The 22,933-nt window shown below is 37.4% G+C and overlaps 1 protein-coding gene across 1 annotated transcript; it reads right to left on the bottom strand.

Annotated features, from left to right (window-relative positions):
- Positions 1-404: 404 nt before the first annotated feature.
- On the bottom strand, positions 405-19,479 carry LOC117508504 (P2Y purinoceptor 13-like). The gene is made up of 4 exons (XM_034168278.1): positions 19,273-19,479; positions 3,324-3,528; positions 2,852-3,241; positions 405-1,731 (listed from the first exon to the last, which is right to left on the bottom strand). Exons 1-4 carry the CDS (start codon positions 19,344-19,346, stop codon positions 1,258-1,260), a joined length of 1,143 nt encoding a protein of 380 aa, XP_034024169.1. The 5' UTR covers positions 19,347-19,479; the 3' UTR covers positions 405-1,257.
- Positions 19,480-22,933: the final 3,454 nt, after the last annotated feature.

Here is a 22,933-nt window from a genome sequence, read left to right as displayed (position 1 = left end):
CCACAATTTCTTGGATAGTCACACAAAGCCACTGAAAGCTGTCTGAATCTTCTGAATGGTTTCCACCTGGCTGTCGCCCAGTTTCTGGCAAAATTTGCTTCAGTAGCGCTGCTCCACTCGTTCCGCCATTTTCCTTGCAATGAAAATCTGCCGAGAGCACAACACACGACCTCACACAAAGGCTGCTTACCAGCAAATGACGCAATTGACAGGCGTGAAAAAGTTCACGCATGCGCACGAAGGTTCAAGGTTTGCTCATGCAAGCACACGTGATTCAAATCCATCAGGTTTTTACAAAAAATAAAAAGGTCCGATACATTTCTAACAGACCTCGTATATGGTCTAACATCCTGAAAAATAGACTTGAAGAGCTTTAATTTTAATATGCTGAATATGAAGGTTCCCAAAAAAGATTTATTATGCCAATATCAGATGATGATGATGCAGATGTACATAAATAATAATTAAATGTACAAATGAAATTAAACAGTTGTTTACATTCACCATGCAGTTCATTCACTATACAGAAGATATTAAATGAATAAGACATATTTAGAAATAAAAATACACATGGAAAAAATAATTTTTAATAATGTAATTATGATTTACTCTGGCTTGACCTTCTATGACTCTGTCTTTTTGAGGCGATGCCTGTTGCCTTTGCACGATGTGTCGATGTATCATGACATGTATTGTGTCGGGAGTTAAGTGTAACCCCCCCTCCCCATAACCTCTAAATAAGTTAAAACTCCAGTGCAAAAATGAAACAGTATGCAGAAAATAATTATCGTACATCATATTGCAAACAGGCTTAATCTTAAAAGGTGTCTATTGCTCTCAGATATTATCATTCAGTCTTCCATCACATCTTTTGTGATGCTTGTGAAATGCATTGTCAGTTGTTATGTCTAAAAGAAGGAAAGTGCAGTCTGAGTAAGATTAGAGAGCAAGAAGTGACGGAAGATATTAAGCAACCTTGTAGTAATATGCGGCCTGGCTTGGCAAATAAAAGCGAAACGTGCCGGTTTCGTAAAATATAAAAAAAGGGACATCTGAGACTGATGTTGAAGCACTGGTTATCATCGGTGTAAAGATGTATGATTGCCCCAGGAGTACTTGCCCATCCAATAAGCTTGTACTCCCCACATGTTAGTTTTGGGATTTGGGGAACAAAGTATTTACAATTAGAGCAAAGACATCGTCTCAAATCCAACTGTCTTTGACGATGCTGATGTCCTGATACATGTTATATTTGTATTACTGTGCTAAGCCATTATGTGGCATTTTGCTGCTCTGAGCCATCTGTGACATTTCCAGCTGAGTTGATGTTGCTGTGGCAGACTCGGTGATGCTTTTGTGAAGTGGTTTACGGCTGAAAGTAGCTGTGAGACGTTTTCTAAACACCTTGCACAGGAACACGTAGATAAGTGGATCCAGACAGACATTTGTGGCTGATAGCCACAGGGTGGTTTCCTTAGCAACATAGAGTGCATTCTGTGCCTGGCAGTGACTCACTGCGTTTCGTGTTTGGGTCAGTGTGTAGGGGACACGTGCAAAGTGGAATGGGGCGAAGCAGATAAAAAACACTCCAACTACCACAAAGACCTTTGCTTTGGTCTTGCGACTGGCTGTTTCCGAACTGCTCTTTGAGGTTTTGTATGACTCATACACCTTCTTGCTGATGAACGTGTAGCAAACCACCATCAAGGCCAGCGTGCCCCAGAAAATCACCTGAATAAAAAAACACAGCAGCAAAATATTAAAGATTATTCACAACTTCTCTCATGGATTCACATTTACATCATTTGTACGTCTGTAATAAAAAAAAAGTATCAACATGGTAACTGAGCAGGTCAGTTTATGATTTATGACAAATTTGCCGTTGGGTGTATATATAAGATAACCACAGTTACAGTTGAATAAAACATTGTTCTTACTTTCACGATTATACAGTTGTGCTAAAAAATTTACATACCCTGGCAGAATTTGGGTTTTGGGACATTTTTCAGAGAATATGAATGATAACACAAAAACGTTATTTTCACTCATGGTTCGTGGTTGGGTGAAGCCATTTATTGTCAAACAACTGTGTTTACTCTTTTTAAATCATAATGATGACAGAAACTACCCAAATGACTCAGATTAAAAGTATACATACCCCCATTCTTAATACAGTGTATTGTCCCCTTTAACATCAATGACAGCTTGGAGTCTTTTGTGATAGTTGTGGACGAGGCTCTCTGATGGTAAAGCTGCCACTGAATATGTCTTGGACTTTATTTACATCAATTATGAAGAAATAAAAACAGTATGTTTAGGTTGTTGTTATCATATACACACTATTATTATTATTATTGCTATTATTATTTTATTTTTACTTCTATTTTGTCTTTTGATTTTTAAATGGACTACAATGGAAATAAGTCTTTTCATGTTCTTGTGTCATCCATGTATTTTTGATGTATTTACAATTATATGCACTTACCCTCACGCTTTTAACATGATTTACTGCCCCCTGCTGGAAAGGCGTGTGAGTTTAAAATGTAATTAGCAATGTTAGGTATTATTCAGAGCTTCTCCAAAGCTATTAGTCCTATCAGTGTTCCATTTTGGTGCCATTCATCATTGACCCAAAATACATAAGCATGCCAAACAGCAAATGTCAGCTGAGCTCTGTTTGTCCCTGACTGACATTTATATTTAAAATCAATCTACCCCAAGGTATGGAGAAGACTGTGATTTAATAGAAAAAAACAGGTACTCAAAGTTTTGGATGAAGTTCTTCATCCTAATAACTTCTTATGCATATTGAAATTTAAGCATTTCTGACTACAGATACATGAATTGTTACCTGACAAAAATAGTTGAATCCTTCATGCCAAAGCAGTCCAGCTTTGCTCTTCATGGAGGTGCACTTCAGTTTACCTCCAGAGATCTTTGGGGTCTGGCCACTGAGAATGACATTGGGTAGAGCCAGGGAGAGCATCACAACCCACACAACCACACTCACAATCTGCCCAACACGCACGCGCAGCAGGGCGCACTTCGTAAAAGGTTTGACTATCTTCAGATAACGGTCCAAGCTTATGAGGCCCAACAACAGGATGCTGATGTACATGGTGACGTAGAAGAGGACGGCAGAGTATCGACAGTGGAAGGCACGCAGTTGCCAGAAACCCACACCTGCATCGCTGAGGACTCTCACAGGGATGGTCAGAGTCATCAGCAAGTCAGCCACCACCTACAGATGAAAGAATCTTTTTCAATTAGGATGTTCTGGACAGATAAACCAAATTTAGGAATCAAAACTTTAGTTGTCTCACCACATTTTTCAAAAAGACTATAAATGTGGAAGTGGTGGGCACATGGAAGAAGATCCATGCAGCAAGCAAATTCAGTACCAGGGCGACGATAAAGAGGATGCTGTACAGACAGGGGAACACCAAAGAAGTCACACTTGTGTCCCGAACACACTTCATGGTTGTGTTGGACAGGGTGGCATTCATTTTCTTGGTAAGTTGAGTATTGCTGGAAAGATTGAGATACACAAGATGTGTTAAAACACAAGTAAAACTTGTCAAGTTTACAAAGCCAGAGAAAGATATGACAAAAAGAGGGAAAAATATATTTATAGTTGTACTATTACACACCGTTTCTAAAGATTTGCCCATTTTCTTATGCAGACTTCAGATATATTGATATTTTAAATAATTATTTATGGTTTATTGAGATGACTGAGATGTTTTTCAGCATTGTTTTGATTATTTATTGTATGAGGCAACTATTTGCAAATGTGTATTTTGATCTGTGCGTGTGTAACCAGATCCACAAATGTGTAAAAAAAAAAAAAAAAAAAAAAAAAAAATCCATGCATGTGTCACCGTGTATCTGTGAAAATTGGGTCACTCAATTGGATGTGTTTTTACACGTGACTTTTGCTACACTTCTGCCACGGAAGATTGACAAATTAGTGCAGTGATTTTTACCTGTGTGAAGACTTGTCTGTGTGCCTCTGTGGCTATACAGCATCATACCACCAGGGGCGCAAGTACCAATGATATCTGTCACTGGTACTGTTTTAAGCCTGGCTGGGCTATGAATTGGTCCAGATGCTGGCCTCCATTATGGAGTGAAATTTCCCACTCCTAAATGACCAGTAGGAGAGCAGCACTGGAATACCCTGTCCTAAACGACCAATAGGAGATCAGGGCTCGCACCACATCAATGTGAGGCTGACGCATGGGCTGATGTCAGCGTCTTGGCCGCCAATCAATCACAGGCTGGGAGAGAGAGGACAGTATGTGGCTCAATTCAGGTTGACAGGCTAGGCTGGGCCCTCGAAGAACATCTTTGAGGGCATGTTTCTTTTTCTGTGTTATGGAGACCAGGAACATAGATGGATCTTCTTGCGTCTCAGGCAGCGCTGAGACTTTTTTAAACAGATTTGTGAAGACTCTAAAATATTTCTTTTTGACCAATTATTTCATATGTGTTCAAAATGTTCTTTGATCTGCAATTTTTCTTTCTTTTTTGTTCTTTTATTTTGCTGAAAGTGTCCAAGTGCTTGCTGAAGATATTGACACAACAATGTGACAATATATTAGTTACTTTAGAAATTCAGTTAACTGTGGATTTATAAAATCTTGCAAGATCTGTAATCTTCATTTTATTATTGTGCTGCATTTTTAAAGGTAATTTTAATGTCCTTATATTTTGCAACACATGCCTAAAATGTAATATAATTACTGCATTGCTTTTGGGAGGATCTTGGCCAAGTGTATTTTGTATTTATTTTGTATTTATGGGTTTTCATTTTTGGCAGAATAGCTCAAGATAAAAGGGTTATATCATGTTGCCCTGGGTAGACCCATCTATACAAACATCAGGAGAATCATCAACGTCATTCAGAAAAGAACTTATCAAAGTTTTAATGTAGCTGGGTATCTATTCTTCTGTCCACCCTTCTTTCTATTTCATGGAAATGCTTAGCGATATGACACAGCAACTGCCAATTTGAGTGAAGGCAGCATGATGGCAGTGTGATGTAAGTTGGTTGGTTGTTGGTGTTATCTATCTTATAAATGGAAAGTGGCCTCTCTGTGTGTGTATGCGTGCGTGTGTATGGCTTCAATCATGGAGAGACTGGGGAGAGCTGACATTTGCCGTTCGGTATGGTTATGTATTTTGGGTCAAGGATGAACGCTGCGAAAACGGAAAGTTGATAAGAGTAATATTTTGGAGAAATTAGTGATATTAGCTAACAACATTGAACAATCGACCTTGTGCTGTAATGAACCATGGGAGTTCAAGGTTTTAAATATTATTCTTGTGGTTCATGTTAGTTTAATACTGTTGTTTGTGTTATTGATTTATTGTGTTTTTGGAATTCAATTGGTTTAGTCAGTTTACTTAAGTGTCATCTTGCTGTTACCATGAGTGTGAAGTGAACTGCATTTGATGTGTTCCGCCACTGTCTCTGTTTGTGGTTGTGTAAAAATATAAGCACCTGCTTGTGGCAGAAAGCAGAAAAGATAAAAAAGATAAAAAGCTCTGGCTGGGTTTTCGTTTTCCCCCACAGCTCGCCACATTATACTGAAAGAGAAATGGCATCTGTGTACATGTATGTGTGCGTGCGTGTGTATCGATCACAGACAAACAGGGGAGAGCTGATATTTGCATTGGTATGGTATGCGTATGTGTTTTGGGTCAAGGATGAACACTGCCAAAACAGAACATTGATAAGACTAATATTTTTGGCGAAACTACGGATATTAGTTAACAACACTGAACCTTGGACGTCAATAATTACACACTGGACTCATGCAAATCAGCAATATATTAATAGAGAAGTGGTGTCTCTGTATGCGTGTGTGCATGCGTGCATGACTGTGTGATTTTATTTTGTACATTCAGTGTAAGTCCATCCATCCATCCATCCATCCATCCATCCATCCATCCATCCATTTTCTTCCACTTTATCTGGAGTCGGGTTGCGGGGGCAGCAGTTGAAGCAAAGCCGACCAGACCTCCCGATCCACACACACCTTCAATGTAAGTACATAATATAATTGTAAATACGTTAAAAATACATGGATGACTCTTCTTTTGATTTGGAAGCATATTTTAAACCTGTTATTGTAAATCATGGTTTTAAGATGGAGGGTGATCTCAAAATGGGCAGTGAAATTGCAGTCATGGTAAAATCTAGTTTTTATCATTTGAAACATCTGCAACAGTGAAACTTTTTCTTTCCAGGCAACACTTTGAGATAGTTATTCATGTGTTTGTTTCATCTCGGCTGGACTACTGCAATTCACATTATGTGGGAGTAGATCAGTAGTTTCTCTCCAGTTTGCAGTTGATCCAGAATGCTGCAATGAGCCTTCTGACAGAACTCAAGGGAGAGCACATATGACTCCTGTCCTGGCCTCACTTCACTGGTTGTTGGTATATTTTGTGGTTCATTTTAAAATTCTTATGTTTGTCTTGAAGTCTGTTGGTTTGGCTCCGTCGTACCTCTCTGGGCTTCTTCATCCTTATATACCTTGTTGGTCTCTCAGGTCTGCTGACCAGCTGCTTCTGGAAGTGCCAAGTTTGAAAAGGAAGCTCAGGGGGGACCGGGATTTGCTGTTACTGCTCCCAAACTGTGGAACAGCTTGCCTCTGGGTGTTAGGGAGGCACCTTCTTTGGTTATTTTTAAAGTTCATTTAAAAACTATTTTTTTCTTGGCTTTTGACACCAGTGAGGTTTAGTTTGATAATGTTTTAATTGCATTTTTAGTTTTATTTTGTTCTTTGTTATGATATTGTATCTTAATTTGTTTTATGTTTGTAGTGTATAGAACCTTGTGTCAGTGCTGGCTATTTTAAGGTGGTTTATAAATAAACTTGATATGGTAAAAAGTGAAAACACTTATTTCCATTGTGGTCCGTTTAAAATCAAATCAATCAAAATAGAAGTAATAATAATAATAATAATGTGTATATGATAACAAGAAACTAAACAATTTGTAAATACATAAAGACAGTAAATTAACATAAAAAATACATCATTACAGGAAATAAAATGGTTGAGGTCTTCCTTAAAAAATGTTGAGGTCTCAGGTCTAAGATTCTAAAAACATTCTGGACTCACACACGTGTGAGTTGGAATCAACTATCGGGGAGAGATTGTACGGTTTGTACGGCGTCAGTCACAATCAGTCAGAGCTGCGTGTCGTCAGAGCGAGCTGCAAAAAGTTTGTACCTGAGTTTTCAGAGGTGGTGTTTGTAGTTGCCATCTGCCACGCCGGTGTTTGCCAACCCGGACAGTGGGAATACCACCTCAACCGGCAACTTAGCCCCGCGACTGGACAGCAACAACGTCCGAGGCCCAACGTGGTGAATTCACTGAGGCCGCGCGCTGCGTCATTAGAGCCGCGCGTCACGAGTGCCGCTTCCCCGAGGCCTCGTGCAGCCACCGCGGATCCATCAGCGCGGAAACACCGAGGCCGCGCGGCACCAGCGCAGTGCAGATCCATCCCGGTGACAAACAACGCAGGCTGTTAACATCGGCGATCGACAAGCTGCTCATAAGCCGACCATGGGGCCTAAGAAGGTTCTGACAGCGGAGGAAGGTGACGATATTAAAAAATCTCTGGACTTTCTATCAGAGGAGATTTCTGTTGTGAAGCAGCAACAGAAATCAATTATGGATCTGGTGGAGGAGGTGAAGGCATTACGGCTCCAGAATGCCGAGAAAGACCGGCATCTGGTGCAGCTGGAAAATAGAGTGGCTGAATTGGAGCAGTACACCAGAATTAACGACGTCATCATCACAGGTCTTCATATCAAACCACGGTCCTACGCACGGGCGGTAACAGATGAGAGCGGAGGGGAGCCCAGTGAACAGGAGGTCAGCTCTGTGGAAAAACAGGTTGCTGATTTCCTCCTATCTAAAGGTATAGAAATGGATTTAAATAACATTGAAGCGTGCCACCCTCTGCCCCGGAGAAATGACGGTGATAAACGAACCGTCATCATGAGATTCATCAACAGAAAACACAAAACAGCACTGTTAAAACAAGGAAGAAAACTGAAAGGGACAAACGTATTCATCAATGAACATCTCACCAAACGGAATGCCGACATCGCCAGGAAAGCACGCTTCTTGAAGAAACAGGGAAAAATCCAGCACACATGGACTTCAAACTGTAAAATATTCATCAAACTGAACGGATCACCAGAACAAGCAAAAGTCATGGCAATAAGGAACATCGAGGAGCTGGACAAATATGAACAATAGTGTTTCTTAAAGCGAGGATCTGGACAAATATGACCAATAAGGTATGAGGACACAAACACATCACAACACCATGACACAGACCAGAGGAACCTATTCATCTACTACCTATTCATCTACATCTGGAGACAAGAAGGATATAACTCAAAGGATTGCTGATCATGGAAAAGTAGAACTGAGAACATTTAAATACACAGACCACAATGTACTGGACTTGGAGCACGATATAGACCCGGACAATAATTTCTTCTCAAATATCAATGACAGTTGTTGCTATTATACAGATGAACAGTTTAATCGGATCATTAAAACGGATAACAAATTATCAATAATCCATTTCAACAGCAGAAGTCTATATGCAAACTTTAACAACATTAAAGAATATTTAAGTCAGTTTAAAAAAATATTTAACATAATTGCTATATCAGAAACATGGATCAATGAAGATAAAGGAATGGATTTTGAACTGGATGGATATGAATTTAATTGTGTAAACAGAAAAAATAAGAGTGGAGGAGGAGTGGCTGTGTATGTGGATAAGAACATGGATTATAAAATAGTAGACAATATGACAACTGTGATTGATAACTTATTAGAATGTATAACTATTGAAATATGTGAAGAAAAAAGCAAAAATGTATTAGTCAGCTGTATATATAGAACACCAGGATCTAGTATTGAAACATTCACTGACTGTATGGGAAAAATGTTCTCAAAAACGAATCAAAAAACTGTGTTCATTTGTGGTGACTTAAATATTGATCTGCTCAATCCAAATAAGCATAAAATAACAGATGAATTTATCAGTATAATGTACAGTATGAGTTTATATCCAAAAATCACCAGGCCAAGCAGAATTACATCCCATAGTGCCACCTTAATTGATAATATATTCAGCAATGATATTGAGAATAACACTGTGAGTGGATTATTAATCAATGACATTAGTGATCATCTACCAGTTTTCATCGTTTATAATAGAAACCATCGGCGGAATCAGCCAGAGGAGAAAATAAAATACAGGCGAGTGCGGACAGAGGAAAACATGAACACACTAAAGAAGGATTTACAGGAGCAAAACTGGGAAAAGGTATACAGTGAAAGTGATGTTGATAGTGCATATGAAACTTTTTTACAAATATTTACATCATTATATGATAAAAATTGTCCAATTAAACAAGACTACAGAAAACAAAAAATCCAAGCTCGACCATGGATGACGAAAGGGTTACGAAATGCATGTAATAAGAAAAATACACTGTATAGAGAATTCATAAAACTAAAGACTAAAGAGGCAGAAAATAGATATAAGAAATACAAAAATAGATTAACTAATATTATACGGGTATGTAGGAAGGAATATTATAGTAACATATTATATAATAACAAAAACAATATTAAAGGAATATGGGATATATTAAATAGCATTATCAAAAATGGTAATAAAAAACAGAGTTACCCTCAGTATTTCATTGATAATAATGTCAAGAAGGAAAATAAGGATGAGGTAGTCAACGGTTTTAATAATTTTTTTGTAAATATTGGACCAAGCTTGGCAGAAAAAATTCCCGATTCCCAATCTGAGGATTGGGATAATAATCTTATAGAAAGAAATCCCTGTTCAATGTTCCTCACAGCAGTGGATGGAAATGAAATTATAGACATTGTGAATAATTGTAAATATAAAACATCTACCGATTTAAATGAAATTGATATGGTGGTGGTAAAACAGGTCATTGAATGGATTGTAGAACCATTAACATACATCTGTAACTTATCATTTCAAACCGGTAAATTTCCCAATCAAATGAAAATAGCTAAGGTTGTGCCGCTGTATAAGACTGGGGATAGACACCACTTCACAAATTATAGACCTGTTTCTTTGCTTCCACAATTTTCCAAATTATTAGAAAAGTTATTCAATAATAGATTAGACAAATTCATAAATAAACATAAATTACTTACTGATAGTCAATATGGATTCAGAGCACATAGTTCAACATCACTTGCATTAATAGAATCAGTTGAGGAGATTACAAACGCCATAGACCACAAATTACATTCAGTTGGAATATTTATAGACCTTAAAAAGGCTTTTGATACAATTAATCATGACATATTAATCAATAAACTTGAACAGTATGGGATTAGGGGGTTGGTGTTGCACTGGGTGAGAAGCTACTTAAGTAACAGAAAACAGTTTGTGAAGTTGGGGGAATATACATCATCATGCTTGGACAATGCTTGTGGCGTCCCACAGCGGTCAGTATTGGGTCCAAAACTGTTTCTAATTTATATAAATGATATTGTCAATGTTTCCAAAATATTAAAATTAGTATTATTTGCAGATGACACAAGCATTTTTTGTTCAGGGGGGGATTTGCAGGAGTTACTGAGGAGGATCAGTATAGAAATGGGAAAATTGAAAATATGGTTTGACAGAAACAAATTATCATTAAACTTAAGTAAAACAAAATACATGTTATTTGGCTATTGTAATACAGACATACAGGTTCAGTTACAAGTCGAGGGGGTAGATATTGAAAGGGTACATGAAAATAAGTTTCTGGGGGTGATAATAGATGATAAGATAAACTGGAAGACTCATATAAAACATATACAAAGTAAACTGTCAAGAAGCATTTCAGTTCTAAACAAAGCGAAACATATTCTGGACCACAACTCACTCCGCATTCTTTACTGCTCACTGGTTTTACCATATTTACAGTACTGTGCAGAGGTATGGGGTAATACTTATAAAGGTACAACACAATCACTATCAGTAATGCAGAAAAGAGCTATAAGAATTATTCATAATACTGGCTATAGAGATCATACAAATCCACTATTTTTACAATCCAAATTCTTAAAATTCACAGACTTGGTTCATTTTCAAACAGTACAAATTGTGTATAAAGCAATAAACAATTTACTTCCAGCAAATATTAAAAATATGTTTTTTAACAGATCAGGGGATTACAGTCTGAGGGGGAAATTTAATTTAAAGCATCAGTGGGCACGAACAACATTAAAAGGTTTCTGTATTTCTGTCTGTGGGGTGAGGATGTGGAACAGATTGGGAGTGGGGCTCAAGCAATGTCCAAGCATGACCCAGTTCAAACAGCGGTACAAAAATATGTTTTTTTCTGGGTATAGGGAGGAGGAAGGGTAATGAGGGTTAGGGTGTTTTTGTTTTTTGCTTCGGCTTGTAAATATATAGTATTTTGTATGTAAGTAGGTATGTGTAGGTGTATATTTATGTTTGTGTATATATATGTGTATATATGTATATGTGTATATATGTGTATGTATATGTGTATGTATGTTGATGTGTGTATGTATATATATATGTGTATGTATATGTATATATATATATATATATATATATATATATTGATATCGGTTTAGGTGTGTAGGAATCTATGTGTATATGTGGCAAAGGGTATTACTGGTTGTGGGGAAGAAGGGGTAGGGATAAATAAGCTGATGCTTCACCCTACCCCTTTTCGGACATGTTGGGTACACAGTAGGAACTTTTTTGTTGTTGTCTTTACTGATCTATCTTGTAATTGTTGTTGTATCAAATGTTCGAAATAAACAGTTTTCATTCATTCATTCATTCATTCATTCATTCATTCATTCATTATAGAAACTTTGCAGAGTTTATTACCACCCTTGAAAAATGCCAGCTACACTCTAAAATATTGCAGCTTGTTTAGTTATGTCCACTTGGTACCTCTCTTTAACTTAAAGAGCTCTTACAAGTTTTGAATGTTGAACTCAACTTTACAACTCAACTCAGCTTGTAAAGTTGAGTTCAACATCCAAAACTTGTAAGAGCGCTTTATGTTAAAGAGAGGTAGTAAGTGGACATAACTAAACAAAATGCAATGTTTTAGAGTGTACCTATCTTATAAACACTACCCAATCTAGATCCCATGGATCCCCATGGGTAATGCGCTAGTCTATATATGTAACTTGTCATTTCAAACTGGGACATTCCCGATCAAAATGAAGATGGCAAAAGTTATTCCACTATACAAAAATGGAAATAAACATATCTTCACAAACTACAGACCGGTCTCTCTACTTCCACAATTTTCCAAAATTTTAGAAAAGCTTTTTAACAACAGGTTAGGATCCTTTATAGAAAAATATAACCTAATTAACGAATGTCAATATGGGTTTAGGTCTGGTAGGTCAACTTCACTTGCAATAATTGAAGCAATAGAAGAGATTACAAACACCTTAGATAGTAAAAACTATATAGTTGGAATATTCATTGATTTAAAGAAAGCGTTTGACACAATCACTCAATTCTACTCAATAAATTGGAAAGATATGGTATCAGGGGAGTGGCTTGGAACTGGATTCAAAGCTATTTAACGGAGATGTGCAGATAGGTGCATTTAAATCTGGGTGTTTGGGCATCCCTTGTGGGGTCCCACAGGGATCCATACTGGGTCCACATTTTTTTTTAATCTTTATATAAATGACATATTTAATGTGTCACAATTATTAAAATTATTATTATTTGCAGATGATACCAATATATTCTATTCCAGTGATAACTATAGCAAACTTATTAATGTGGTAAATAGTGAATTAATTAAGCTGAAAACTTGGTTGAATATTAATAAATTATCCCTAAATATAAAGAAGACTAAAGTCATCTTTTTTGGAAATCATAATGTCAATTCTAATTTACCAATAAATATAGACGGTGTCGAAATAAAGTGTCAGAAGTCAAATTTTTAGGGATAACCATCGATAGTAAATTAAGCTGGAAGTCTCATATCAGCCACATACATAAAAAAGTTTCCAAGAATGTCTCTATTATGTACAAAGCAAAATATTTTCTGGATCATAATGCATTATATTTATTGTACTGTTCTTTAATCTCTCCTTACTTAACATATTGTATAGAAATCTGGGGTAACAATTACAAAAGTTTGCTACATCCCCTCTGTATAATCCAAAAGCGGGCAATAATAATCATCTATAAGGTAGGATATCTTGATCATACAAATAGTCTATTTTTGCAATCCAAATTGTTGAAAATGCCAGATCTGGTTAATTTTCACACTGCACAATTATATAAAGCCAGTAAAAACTCATTACCCAGTAATATTCTGAGTCTCTTCACCCAGAGAGAAGGAAGCTATAACTTGAGGGGATGTGGTAACTTTAAAGTCAAGGCAGTGAGAACTACCAGGAAAAGTTTCTGTGTGTCCGTGTGTGGCATTAAGCTGTGGAATAGTTTGGCACCTTAGCTCAAGCGATGTCCTAACATCCATCAATTCAAAAAAAGATACAAAGAAATGGTTCTGTTGAAATACATGAATGAGGAGAGAGGTGCGTGATCGTCACATCTTTTTAATTTATTTCTAGTTAATTTACCTTTGCTTTTTTGCCTTGTCAGCAATAGAAGGGGTCTCGCTAGGACACACAAACTTTCATAAAATACCTGGAATTATCCTGTACATCAATTTAATTATATATATCATAGCCATAATTATAAACTATATTATAAAAAAAAAATGATAATAATGATAATAAAATCTTACTATAGGTTTGTTAATATAATAGATGTTAACATATTTGCATAATACCTGTTATTGCCGGTGTCGTAACCATGGTCAAAAGTATTATTTTTATACATCATGATCCTGTAGTTGAAATGCTAGTCAAATAGAAGTATGGTGATGATGGTAATAACTTAGAGAGAGGGGGAAACATGTATATGTATGTATGTATATATGTATGCGTATATATGTGTGTATGCGTGTGTGTATGTATGTATGTGTGTGTATGTATGTATGTACGTATATATATATATATATGTGTATGTGTGTATGTATAATATGTATGTATATGTGGGTGTGTATGTATGTATATATACATATATGTATATTTATGTTTACATTTATAAAAATATGTACATATGTAAGTTTATTGATACATAAAAAGACTTTTCCTTTTCTTTCCTCCTTGTTTCCCCCTCTTACATCGCTTACATCATTATCACCAGATCAGGGTCGGCAAGTGGGGGTCTGTTGCTCAAAGGTCTCCCCCTTCTGCCAGCAGACTCCAAAACCTTGTCTTTTAATGCAGAGCCTAGGACATTCAGCAAAGGGTGGACCTGTGTCAAGGGGCGACCCCTCTCTGGCAGCACGTTTACAAAATACTTTGCATCTTTTAATGCACCACACACATGACAAATGGGGAAGGAGGGGAAGGGGGGAAAAAAGAGAGAAAATAATAATAATAATAATGATAATGATAAATAATAATGATAATGATAAATTAATAAAAAAGTTAAGGTAATTGAATTAATAAAATAAAATGAATGTAGCATAATTGTATATATGTATATGTATTATGTGTATACATGTGTGTATAGGTGATGTATGTGTGTATTTTGTGTATGTATGTTCGCATGTATGATGTGTATGTATATATATATATACGAGGGCTGTCCGTAAAGTATAGGTCCTTTTTATTTTTTTCAAAAACTATATGGATTTCATTCATATGTTTTTACGTCAGACATGCTTGAACCCTCGTGCGCATGCGTGAGTTTTTCCATGCCTGTCGGTGACGTCATTTGCCTGTGAGCACTCCTTGTGGGAGGAGTCGTCCAGCCCCTCGTCGGAATTCCTTTGTCTGAGAAGTTGCTAAGAGACTGGCGCTTTGTTTGATCAAAATTTTTTCTAAACCTGTGAGACACATCGAAGTGGACACGGTTCGAAAAATTAAGCTGGTTTTCAGTGAAAATTTTAACAGCTGATGAGAGATTTTGAGGTGATTCTGTCGCTTTAAGGACTTTTCACGGTGCGAGACGTCGCTCAGCGCTCTCAGGCAGCGTCGTCAGCCTGTTTCAAGCTTAAAACCTCCACATTTCAGGCTCTGTTGATCCAGGACGTCGTGAGAGAACAGAGAAGTTTCAGAAGAAGTCGGTTTCAGCATTTTATCCGGATATTCCACTGTTAAAGGAGATTTTTTTTAATGAAAGACGTGCGGACGGGTCCGCGCGTCGAACCGCAGCCGACGCGGCGCGGCGGCACAGGAAAAACACCTCCGTGTTGATAACCATTTGTTAAAATCCAGTTGGCTTTTGATGGCTTTCAGTGGAGTGAGTATATGAGAAATTGTTTATCAGCTGGAGATGTTCCAACTTGTCCTTAAGGCTTCCAACTGAGGTGTTTTTCCTGTGGCGGAGCGTCGCGGCAGCTGCGAGCCGACGCTGCAATCCGCCCGCACGTCTTTCATTAAAAAAATCTCCTTTAACAGTGGAATATCCGGATAAAATGCTGAAACCGACTTCTTCTGAAACTTCTCTGTTCTCTCACGACGTCCTGGATCAATAGAGCCTGAAATGTGGAGGTTTTAAGCTTGAAACAGGCTGATGACGCTGCCTGGGAGCGCTGCGCGACGTCTCGCACCGTGAAAAGTCCTTAAAGCGACAGAATCACCTCAAAATCTCTCATCAGCTGTTAAAATTTTCACTGAAGACCAGCTTAATTTTTCGAACCATGTCCACTTCGATGTTTCTCACAGGTTTAGAAAAAATTTTGATCAAACAAAGCGCCAGTCTCTCAGCAACTTCTCAGACAAAGGAATTCCGACGAGGGGCTGGACGACTCCTCCCACAAGGAGTGCTCACAGGCGAATGATGTCACCGACAGGCGTGGAAAAACTCACGCATGCGCACGAGGGTTCAAGCATGTCTGATGTAAAAACATATGAATGAAATCCATATAGTTTTTGAAAAAAATAAAAAGGACCTATACTTTACGGACAGACCTCGTATATATATATATATATATATATATATATATATATATATATATATATATATATATATATATATATATATATATATATATATTGAGACAGAATTACCATCGACACACACAAGAATAGTACTTTTAAATAGTCATTTTCTGAGTAAATGTGGGGAATTTATTGACATATGAAAATGGCTTAAGGAATGACACCAGCAATATGAATAGCAATTAAAAAAAATGGTAGTAATAATAATAATAGAAAAATAATTTTTTTTTTGATTGACAATTATTGTCATTATTACTGTCTATTATGGTGGGAATTGTTTTTATCATCATCATTATTATTATTATTATTATTATTATTATTATTATAGATCCTCATCACTAATATATGATATCAATTACATAGTAATAAAAAAGGAATATTGGTCACACTCGGTAGTCGTAATAACGTATAGGTATTTGGAGGTGGGATTAAATAAGTTCGTCTTCATCCCACCCCTTTTCGGGTGAAGTGCGCGGGTATGTATGCGTGTATGTTTGTATCTCCTGTTCTTTTCAACCCAATGTGGGTAAATGTAGATGTCAAAGAAATGCTTATTTTGTAAAACTCAAAATAAATGATCAATCAGTCAATATGTATGTATATGTACGTGTATGTGTGTGTGTATATATGTATATGCATATATGTAGTATGTATGTGTATATATGTATACATGTGTGTGTGTGTATGTATGTATGTATATGTGTACGTGTATATATATGTGTATATGTGTAGGGGTATGTATATGTATGTGTAGGTATAAATGTATGTATGTGTATATATATGTAGTGTATATTTATTTATGTGTTAGTGGGTATGTATATAGGTATATATGTGAGTGTGTATATGTCTGTGTATATATGTATATAATGTGTGTGTATGTATGTACATATACAGGTATATATGCACGGCCCAAGCAGAGGTTCACCCCCTAGAGCCTGGTCTGCTTGAGGTTTCTTCCTAAGAGGGAGTTTTTCCTCAACACAGTTGCCTAGTGCTTGTTCTGGGGGTCGGCAGGGTTAATATGGAGTGACTTGGGCCAAGTTTGCTGTGATTTGGCGCTTTATACATAGCATACTTATACATGAATTGAAATGTAATTGAATATTGAAGTGTATGTCTGTGTTGATATGTAGTGTGTTGTGAATTTGTGTATATGTTGTTATGACTGTTATAATTGTTGGACTCATTCTAGCAGGGGTGGGCATTGATAAGCTTTTTTTCTGCCCACACCCTTTCGGACTCACAGGCTTGTTTATATAACATTCATATTATTGGTATGTTTCTGTTCTTTCGGATTTGTGTGTGTGCCGAATAAATCCATTCATTCATTCATATATATTAATAACCACTTGGCCTCTGTGTGTGTATATGCATGCATGTGTGCATGTGTATGGCTTCTATCATGGAAAAACAGGGGAAAGCTGACGTGCCATTTGGTATGCTTATATGTATTTTGGGTCAAGGCTGAATGTTGCAAAAATGGAAAGTTAATAGGACTAATATTTTTGGAGAACCTACAGATAGTAGCTAACAACACTGAACAATGGACATTGAAAATTAAGTGCTGGCTTCACACACCATTCCAACAGGAGGCAGTAAATCATCTATATATTAAAACCCAAGTGGCCTCTGTATACATGTATGTGTGTGTGCATGAGTATAACTTCGATCATGGACAAACTGGTGAAAGCTAACATTTGCTGTTTGGTATGCTTATGTATTTTGGATCAAAGATGAATGGTGCTAAAACGGAAGGTTGATAGGACAAATATTTTTGGAGAAACTCCGGATATTAGCTAAAAACACTGAACAATGGATGTTGATAATTACATTTTTTAAATCCCATGCCATTCTACCAGGGAGTGGAAAATCACCTATATATTAAAAGAGAGGTGGCACTTGTGTCCGTGTATACGTGCATGTGTACTTACTCAATGCGTGCATTGAGTAAGTTCAATGTAAGTACATAATATAATTGTAAATACATTAAAAATACATGGATCACACAAGAAGGAAACACTTATTTCCATTGTGGGCCATCTACAAATCAAATGACAAAATATAAGTAATAATAATAATAATAATAATTATTATTATTATTATTATTACTACTACTACTACTACTACTACTATAGTAGTAGTAGTAGTAGTAAAATGTTTTTCACTTTGTCATTATGGGGTATTGTGTGTAAAATTTTGAGGAAAAAATGAATTTCACCACATTTTGAATGAGACTGCATCATTAAAAATGTGAAAAAAGTGAGGCTTTGAATAGTTTCTGGATGCACTGTACATCTTACTCGAACCAGGCTGGACCCTATTTTCCTGTCAGAAGGTGGTGGAAGGATTCCTCATAGATATTGGCCAATGTTTATGTGATACATGCATCTACTTTAAAGTTCACCGTGTTGTTCTGCATCATTTGGGTGTAATGAGTGGTGATTTGTGCTGTCATTAAGTTACAAATGTCCTTTCAAATAAAAAGCAATAGATTTCAGCACTAAGAGAGATGCTGATGATCATTTAAAAATAAATTCATAATAAACAACAACAACAACAACAAACAAACAAAAGAAAATATCAAGTTTGGTACAAATTGGGGCAGCATGGTAGCTTAGTTGTTAGCAATGTTTACATCAGGCCATAAGATCGATACCCACCCGTGGCCTTTCTGTGTGGAGTTTGCATGCTCTCCCCGTGTTTGCGTGGGTTTCATCCAGGTTGGCTTCCTCCCACATTCAAAGACAGGCAGATTAGGTGAATTGGAAACTTTAATTGTCCATAGGTGTGTGTGTGGGTATGAATGTGGCCCTGAGACAGACTGACGTCCTGTCCAGGGTGTACCCCGCCTTACGACCTATGACTGCTGGGATAGGCTGCAGCCCCCCACGACCCTTAATTGGAGTAAGCAGTTGAAGGTGAGTGTTACAAATTGTAGTAGCCACAACACCAAATGATCTATTTGTAATTGTGGAAAGTGTTCACATTTTCTGCATATTTATATCATTTATAAAAATTTGGCATTTTGCAAATTTTAATTATTTTTTTAAAGTTTATCCATATGTACTTTTCTTTTATTTCTTTTATTAATCTCACTTAGGCCCTATGGAATTGTTATCTGAAGTGAAGTATATGCAGAAGCCATCAGTTTCTTACCTTCTTATCGTTTCCTTGTCGTGTTCCTCAGTGTGGCATGTGAAGAATAATGAATAAAGTGGTGAAATGTACATTTATACAAAATGAAGAAGTGAAATACCCAATTCCGCTCAGCCCTTTGCACGCAGGAAGAAAAAGAAACTCCAATTATACAAAGCAAAAAACTCCAAATGTTGCTTAAGTTGGTCATCCACGTAAGAAAGCGTGCGTGCGCCCTATCGGCCTGTCCCTCCTGTGAGTGTTTGGGTCTCTTACTCTGTGTGGGTGTTGTGTCACAAGCCCAGTGAGTTTTCTTCCTCTGGGTGAAAGACTGTTTTCCTTTCTGGCTTCCTGTTCTAATTGTCTCCTGGGAGGTTTTTCTGTGCCATGCCAATCCCTCTGCCTTGCATCCGTCAGTGCCAGAGTCATGGGCTCATTTCTTGACCCCCATCAAAGCAGAAGGTGCATGCTCCCCCACTGCTCCTCCCTCCTTCCTGTAGCTTATACTGACATGTCTGTCAGTTCTTTTGCCTAACAGGTCTGTAAAACCTCAAGCAAATGCAAACCACAACTGCTGTGATAACTGAAAATGAAGCCATGAAACTCAGCACTTTAACCACATGTGCATGCATCACATTTTTATTTCATATTTTATTATGAAAATTCAGTAAGGTATATCTTATATATTATATTCCAATTCTAAGGTGGAATTATGCCAGTATACAAACGTATATCTAAATATCGAAAGAGGAACAGTAAAATAGGAGAGTAGAAAAGAGTAGAGTAGAGCCACTTAGCCACTTATGTATTCTATACGTTCTGTCCAAACACGTAAAGTACATTTAAAATGTTTGAGCCTTCTCTGAGGAGCTGAAGCTCCTGTTGTACATCCTCTTGTGCTTCCGTGAAAAAAATAGCGCTTTCTGTGAACAACATGGTTTCCGGTTTGCTTCTGCTTGGAACTGACTCAAGTATTTAATTGAATACAAAATAAATAAATAAAAAATAAATAAATAAAAAGACAAATATTCATCAATTAATCACAACTTTTACCCCAAGTGAACCTTTGTTTCCTGTGACAAATGTTGCATAACATGTCAGCATTTTCCATTTCATACAATGCCCTCTAAAAGTATTAGGCCCCTTGATATTTCACACATTTTAATTTGTTTAAGTAAATCAGGCTTCTCAATGTAAAATTTTCAAAAATTATCTTCCTTAAACTCAAACTCAAAGCAAATCTCTACAACTTGATATAAATGAATTAAAAATTAAAAAAAACAAAAAAACAAAATGATGGGTTGCATAAGTAATGGGCCCCTTTGGTATAATACCTGTAAATAATCAGTTTTATTTCTAGTTTTCCTCAGACAAGTCAGGGGATGGATACATAAACAACTTGGTGATTGCTGACCAATCCTCACCACAGTCAAATTGCTTCTTCCCATCTGGGGGTCGAAATGTATTTGCCACGTTTGTTTAAAATCAGACAAACTATTCTGAAGATATCTGACTACATTACTTCCAAACATTGTTAGACACATGTTACACCTGAGTCTGACTCTATGTCCAAGTACACATTGTCTCACGCCACCCAGCTGTAAATGCGTACCGGTCTTAGGGCACCTTCATAGTACAAATAAGTACAAATCAGGGCGAATCATGGTGGAAGAGCTCGTATGAGCGAACCACAAAAACATCAAGCCAACGGGCAGGCGTGAACGAACCAGCTGCGACAGTCTCGTGTATGTGACGTGTCATGCATGAGCATGCACAAAAACATCACAGCGGGAACACAATGCGAGCAGCTGGAGTATGTGTAACTATATTGTGCAGCTGCTGTGAAAACAAAAAAGAAAAATACATGCCACACAGGGGATTTGAACCTGCAATGTACAAAAGCTCTGGTTGCAAGCCAGAAACTTTACCACTACACTACCATCACTGTCCTATAAAAGGTGCAGAAAAATGCCTGAATTCAACAAGGACATAAACATATTTTTTTTAAATAAGAGAAAAAAGTGCTGTGATAATTGACCAAACGACGTTTGTTACACCATCAGTGTTGCCAGATGTACGATAATTATTGTATTTGTATGATAGTTTTGCCCTCTGTACGATGTACGATCAATAATGGGAAAAAATCCAAAATGTGCGATAATTTCAGTTAGTTGCCCAAACACGCATCTCTCTGACACTCAAGAATCATTTTGCAGGCGTTGCACTCAGGCGGCATCAAAGACACACCACACACAGGGCTACTGCTAGCTTTGGCTGGCCCGGGACAAAGTCATTTGAAAGCCCACCCCCTCTCCATACAAAGTAATGAGTTCCCAATTCTCGGCCCTGCCCCTCCCTCCCTGGGCCCGAGACAAAACAAATGCAATAACAAACGAACAAAACACAAGGGCAAAGAGATATACAAGAAAAATTAAAAAAAAGTTCAAGTTCCTTATGGAGGTGTCAACGTTTTTTCTGTGTTCAACAAAATAGTTTGTTTTCACTTCACACTTTCTTTACATTTGTAACTTTTTTTTATGATTGAGAAGTTGTGCAACATAGTGCATTTTTTTTAAAGATTAACGATAAACACACAAAGTACAAAGGTATGCCAGAGGTCAACGAATAAAGAAAAACATAAAATAAATAAATATGTAGACTGTTTTGGCTGCACAGGCGCACATACGTAGCTTAGCCCACTCCCATCATCATCACTACACACACACAACTTTTGAGCATAGCAGCTAGTCTGGTAATTAACACGTTTGTGTCCCTTCACAGAAAAAAAATCTTTTTAGTCTGGTAGTGCATTTGCTTGTGCATTTGCGTTCTTTTTGTGCCATAGTTTCCCCATTACTATAGGGATATTGTGAATTACTGTTTAAAAATGTGACATAAAATTATTTGGAAATTTAAAAAAAAATGCTAAAATAGCTACGTTGTATGAGTTTTGTTTGTGTACGATAATTTCTCAATTTTGAGGTTTTGGTACGATAGTTGCATATTTCCTATCTGGCAACACTGTACACCATATTCCTGCTGATATGTGACTGAAAGTGGTGTATTTGTCACATTGTTGGTTTGTCATATAGTCCTGTGGTGCACAGCTCACAGGACATGCACGTCCTGTCACACAGACGTGACATTCAGATCGCCACATGAACTGATGGTCTCTTCCACCTGGGGTAGCCTGTCACTGTGCGCGCTGTGCTTTCTCTCCAGCCCGTCGCAAAAGCGATATATGTTTTTATGTTTTTCCATGTGAAGACAGCAGGCAGAGACACGCATGTGTCCATCAAAACATGGTACGTGTTCTGCAGCTGTAACGTCCAGGACGAGAGTCGTCAACAGCTCCTGCTGTTGGTAGCCAGCCACATGCCCTGTCCATTCAGCGCACAGACAAAGTTGTCATTCTGTGATCAGCTGAGAGGCACCTCGACTGTGGGGGGAGGGGGGCGGCACGCAAAACACATGCACACGTGTTGTGGGGGGAGCTGACACTCTGGCACTCCACGTGTGCACTAGGTAACTCCACAGTCATGGGGACACTGAGGCAAATTTCACATCCAGCTCGAAAATGATTGTCTGCTGACTGTTTTCGTGCTAACAGCGCGAATGGCCACACACTTTCTAAGTGCCAAGTAAGCAGTGTTAGATGTTCGTGTGTGTCACCTGGAATCTG

This window comes from Thalassophryne amazonica, chromosome 4 (genome assembly GCF_902500255.1).
Source record: "Thalassophryne amazonica chromosome 4, fThaAma1.1, whole genome shotgun sequence".
Taxonomy (NCBI): Eukaryota; Metazoa; Chordata; class Actinopteri; order Batrachoidiformes; family Batrachoididae; genus Thalassophryne; species Thalassophryne amazonica.
This window is presented reverse-complemented; position numbering and strand designations above follow the sequence as displayed.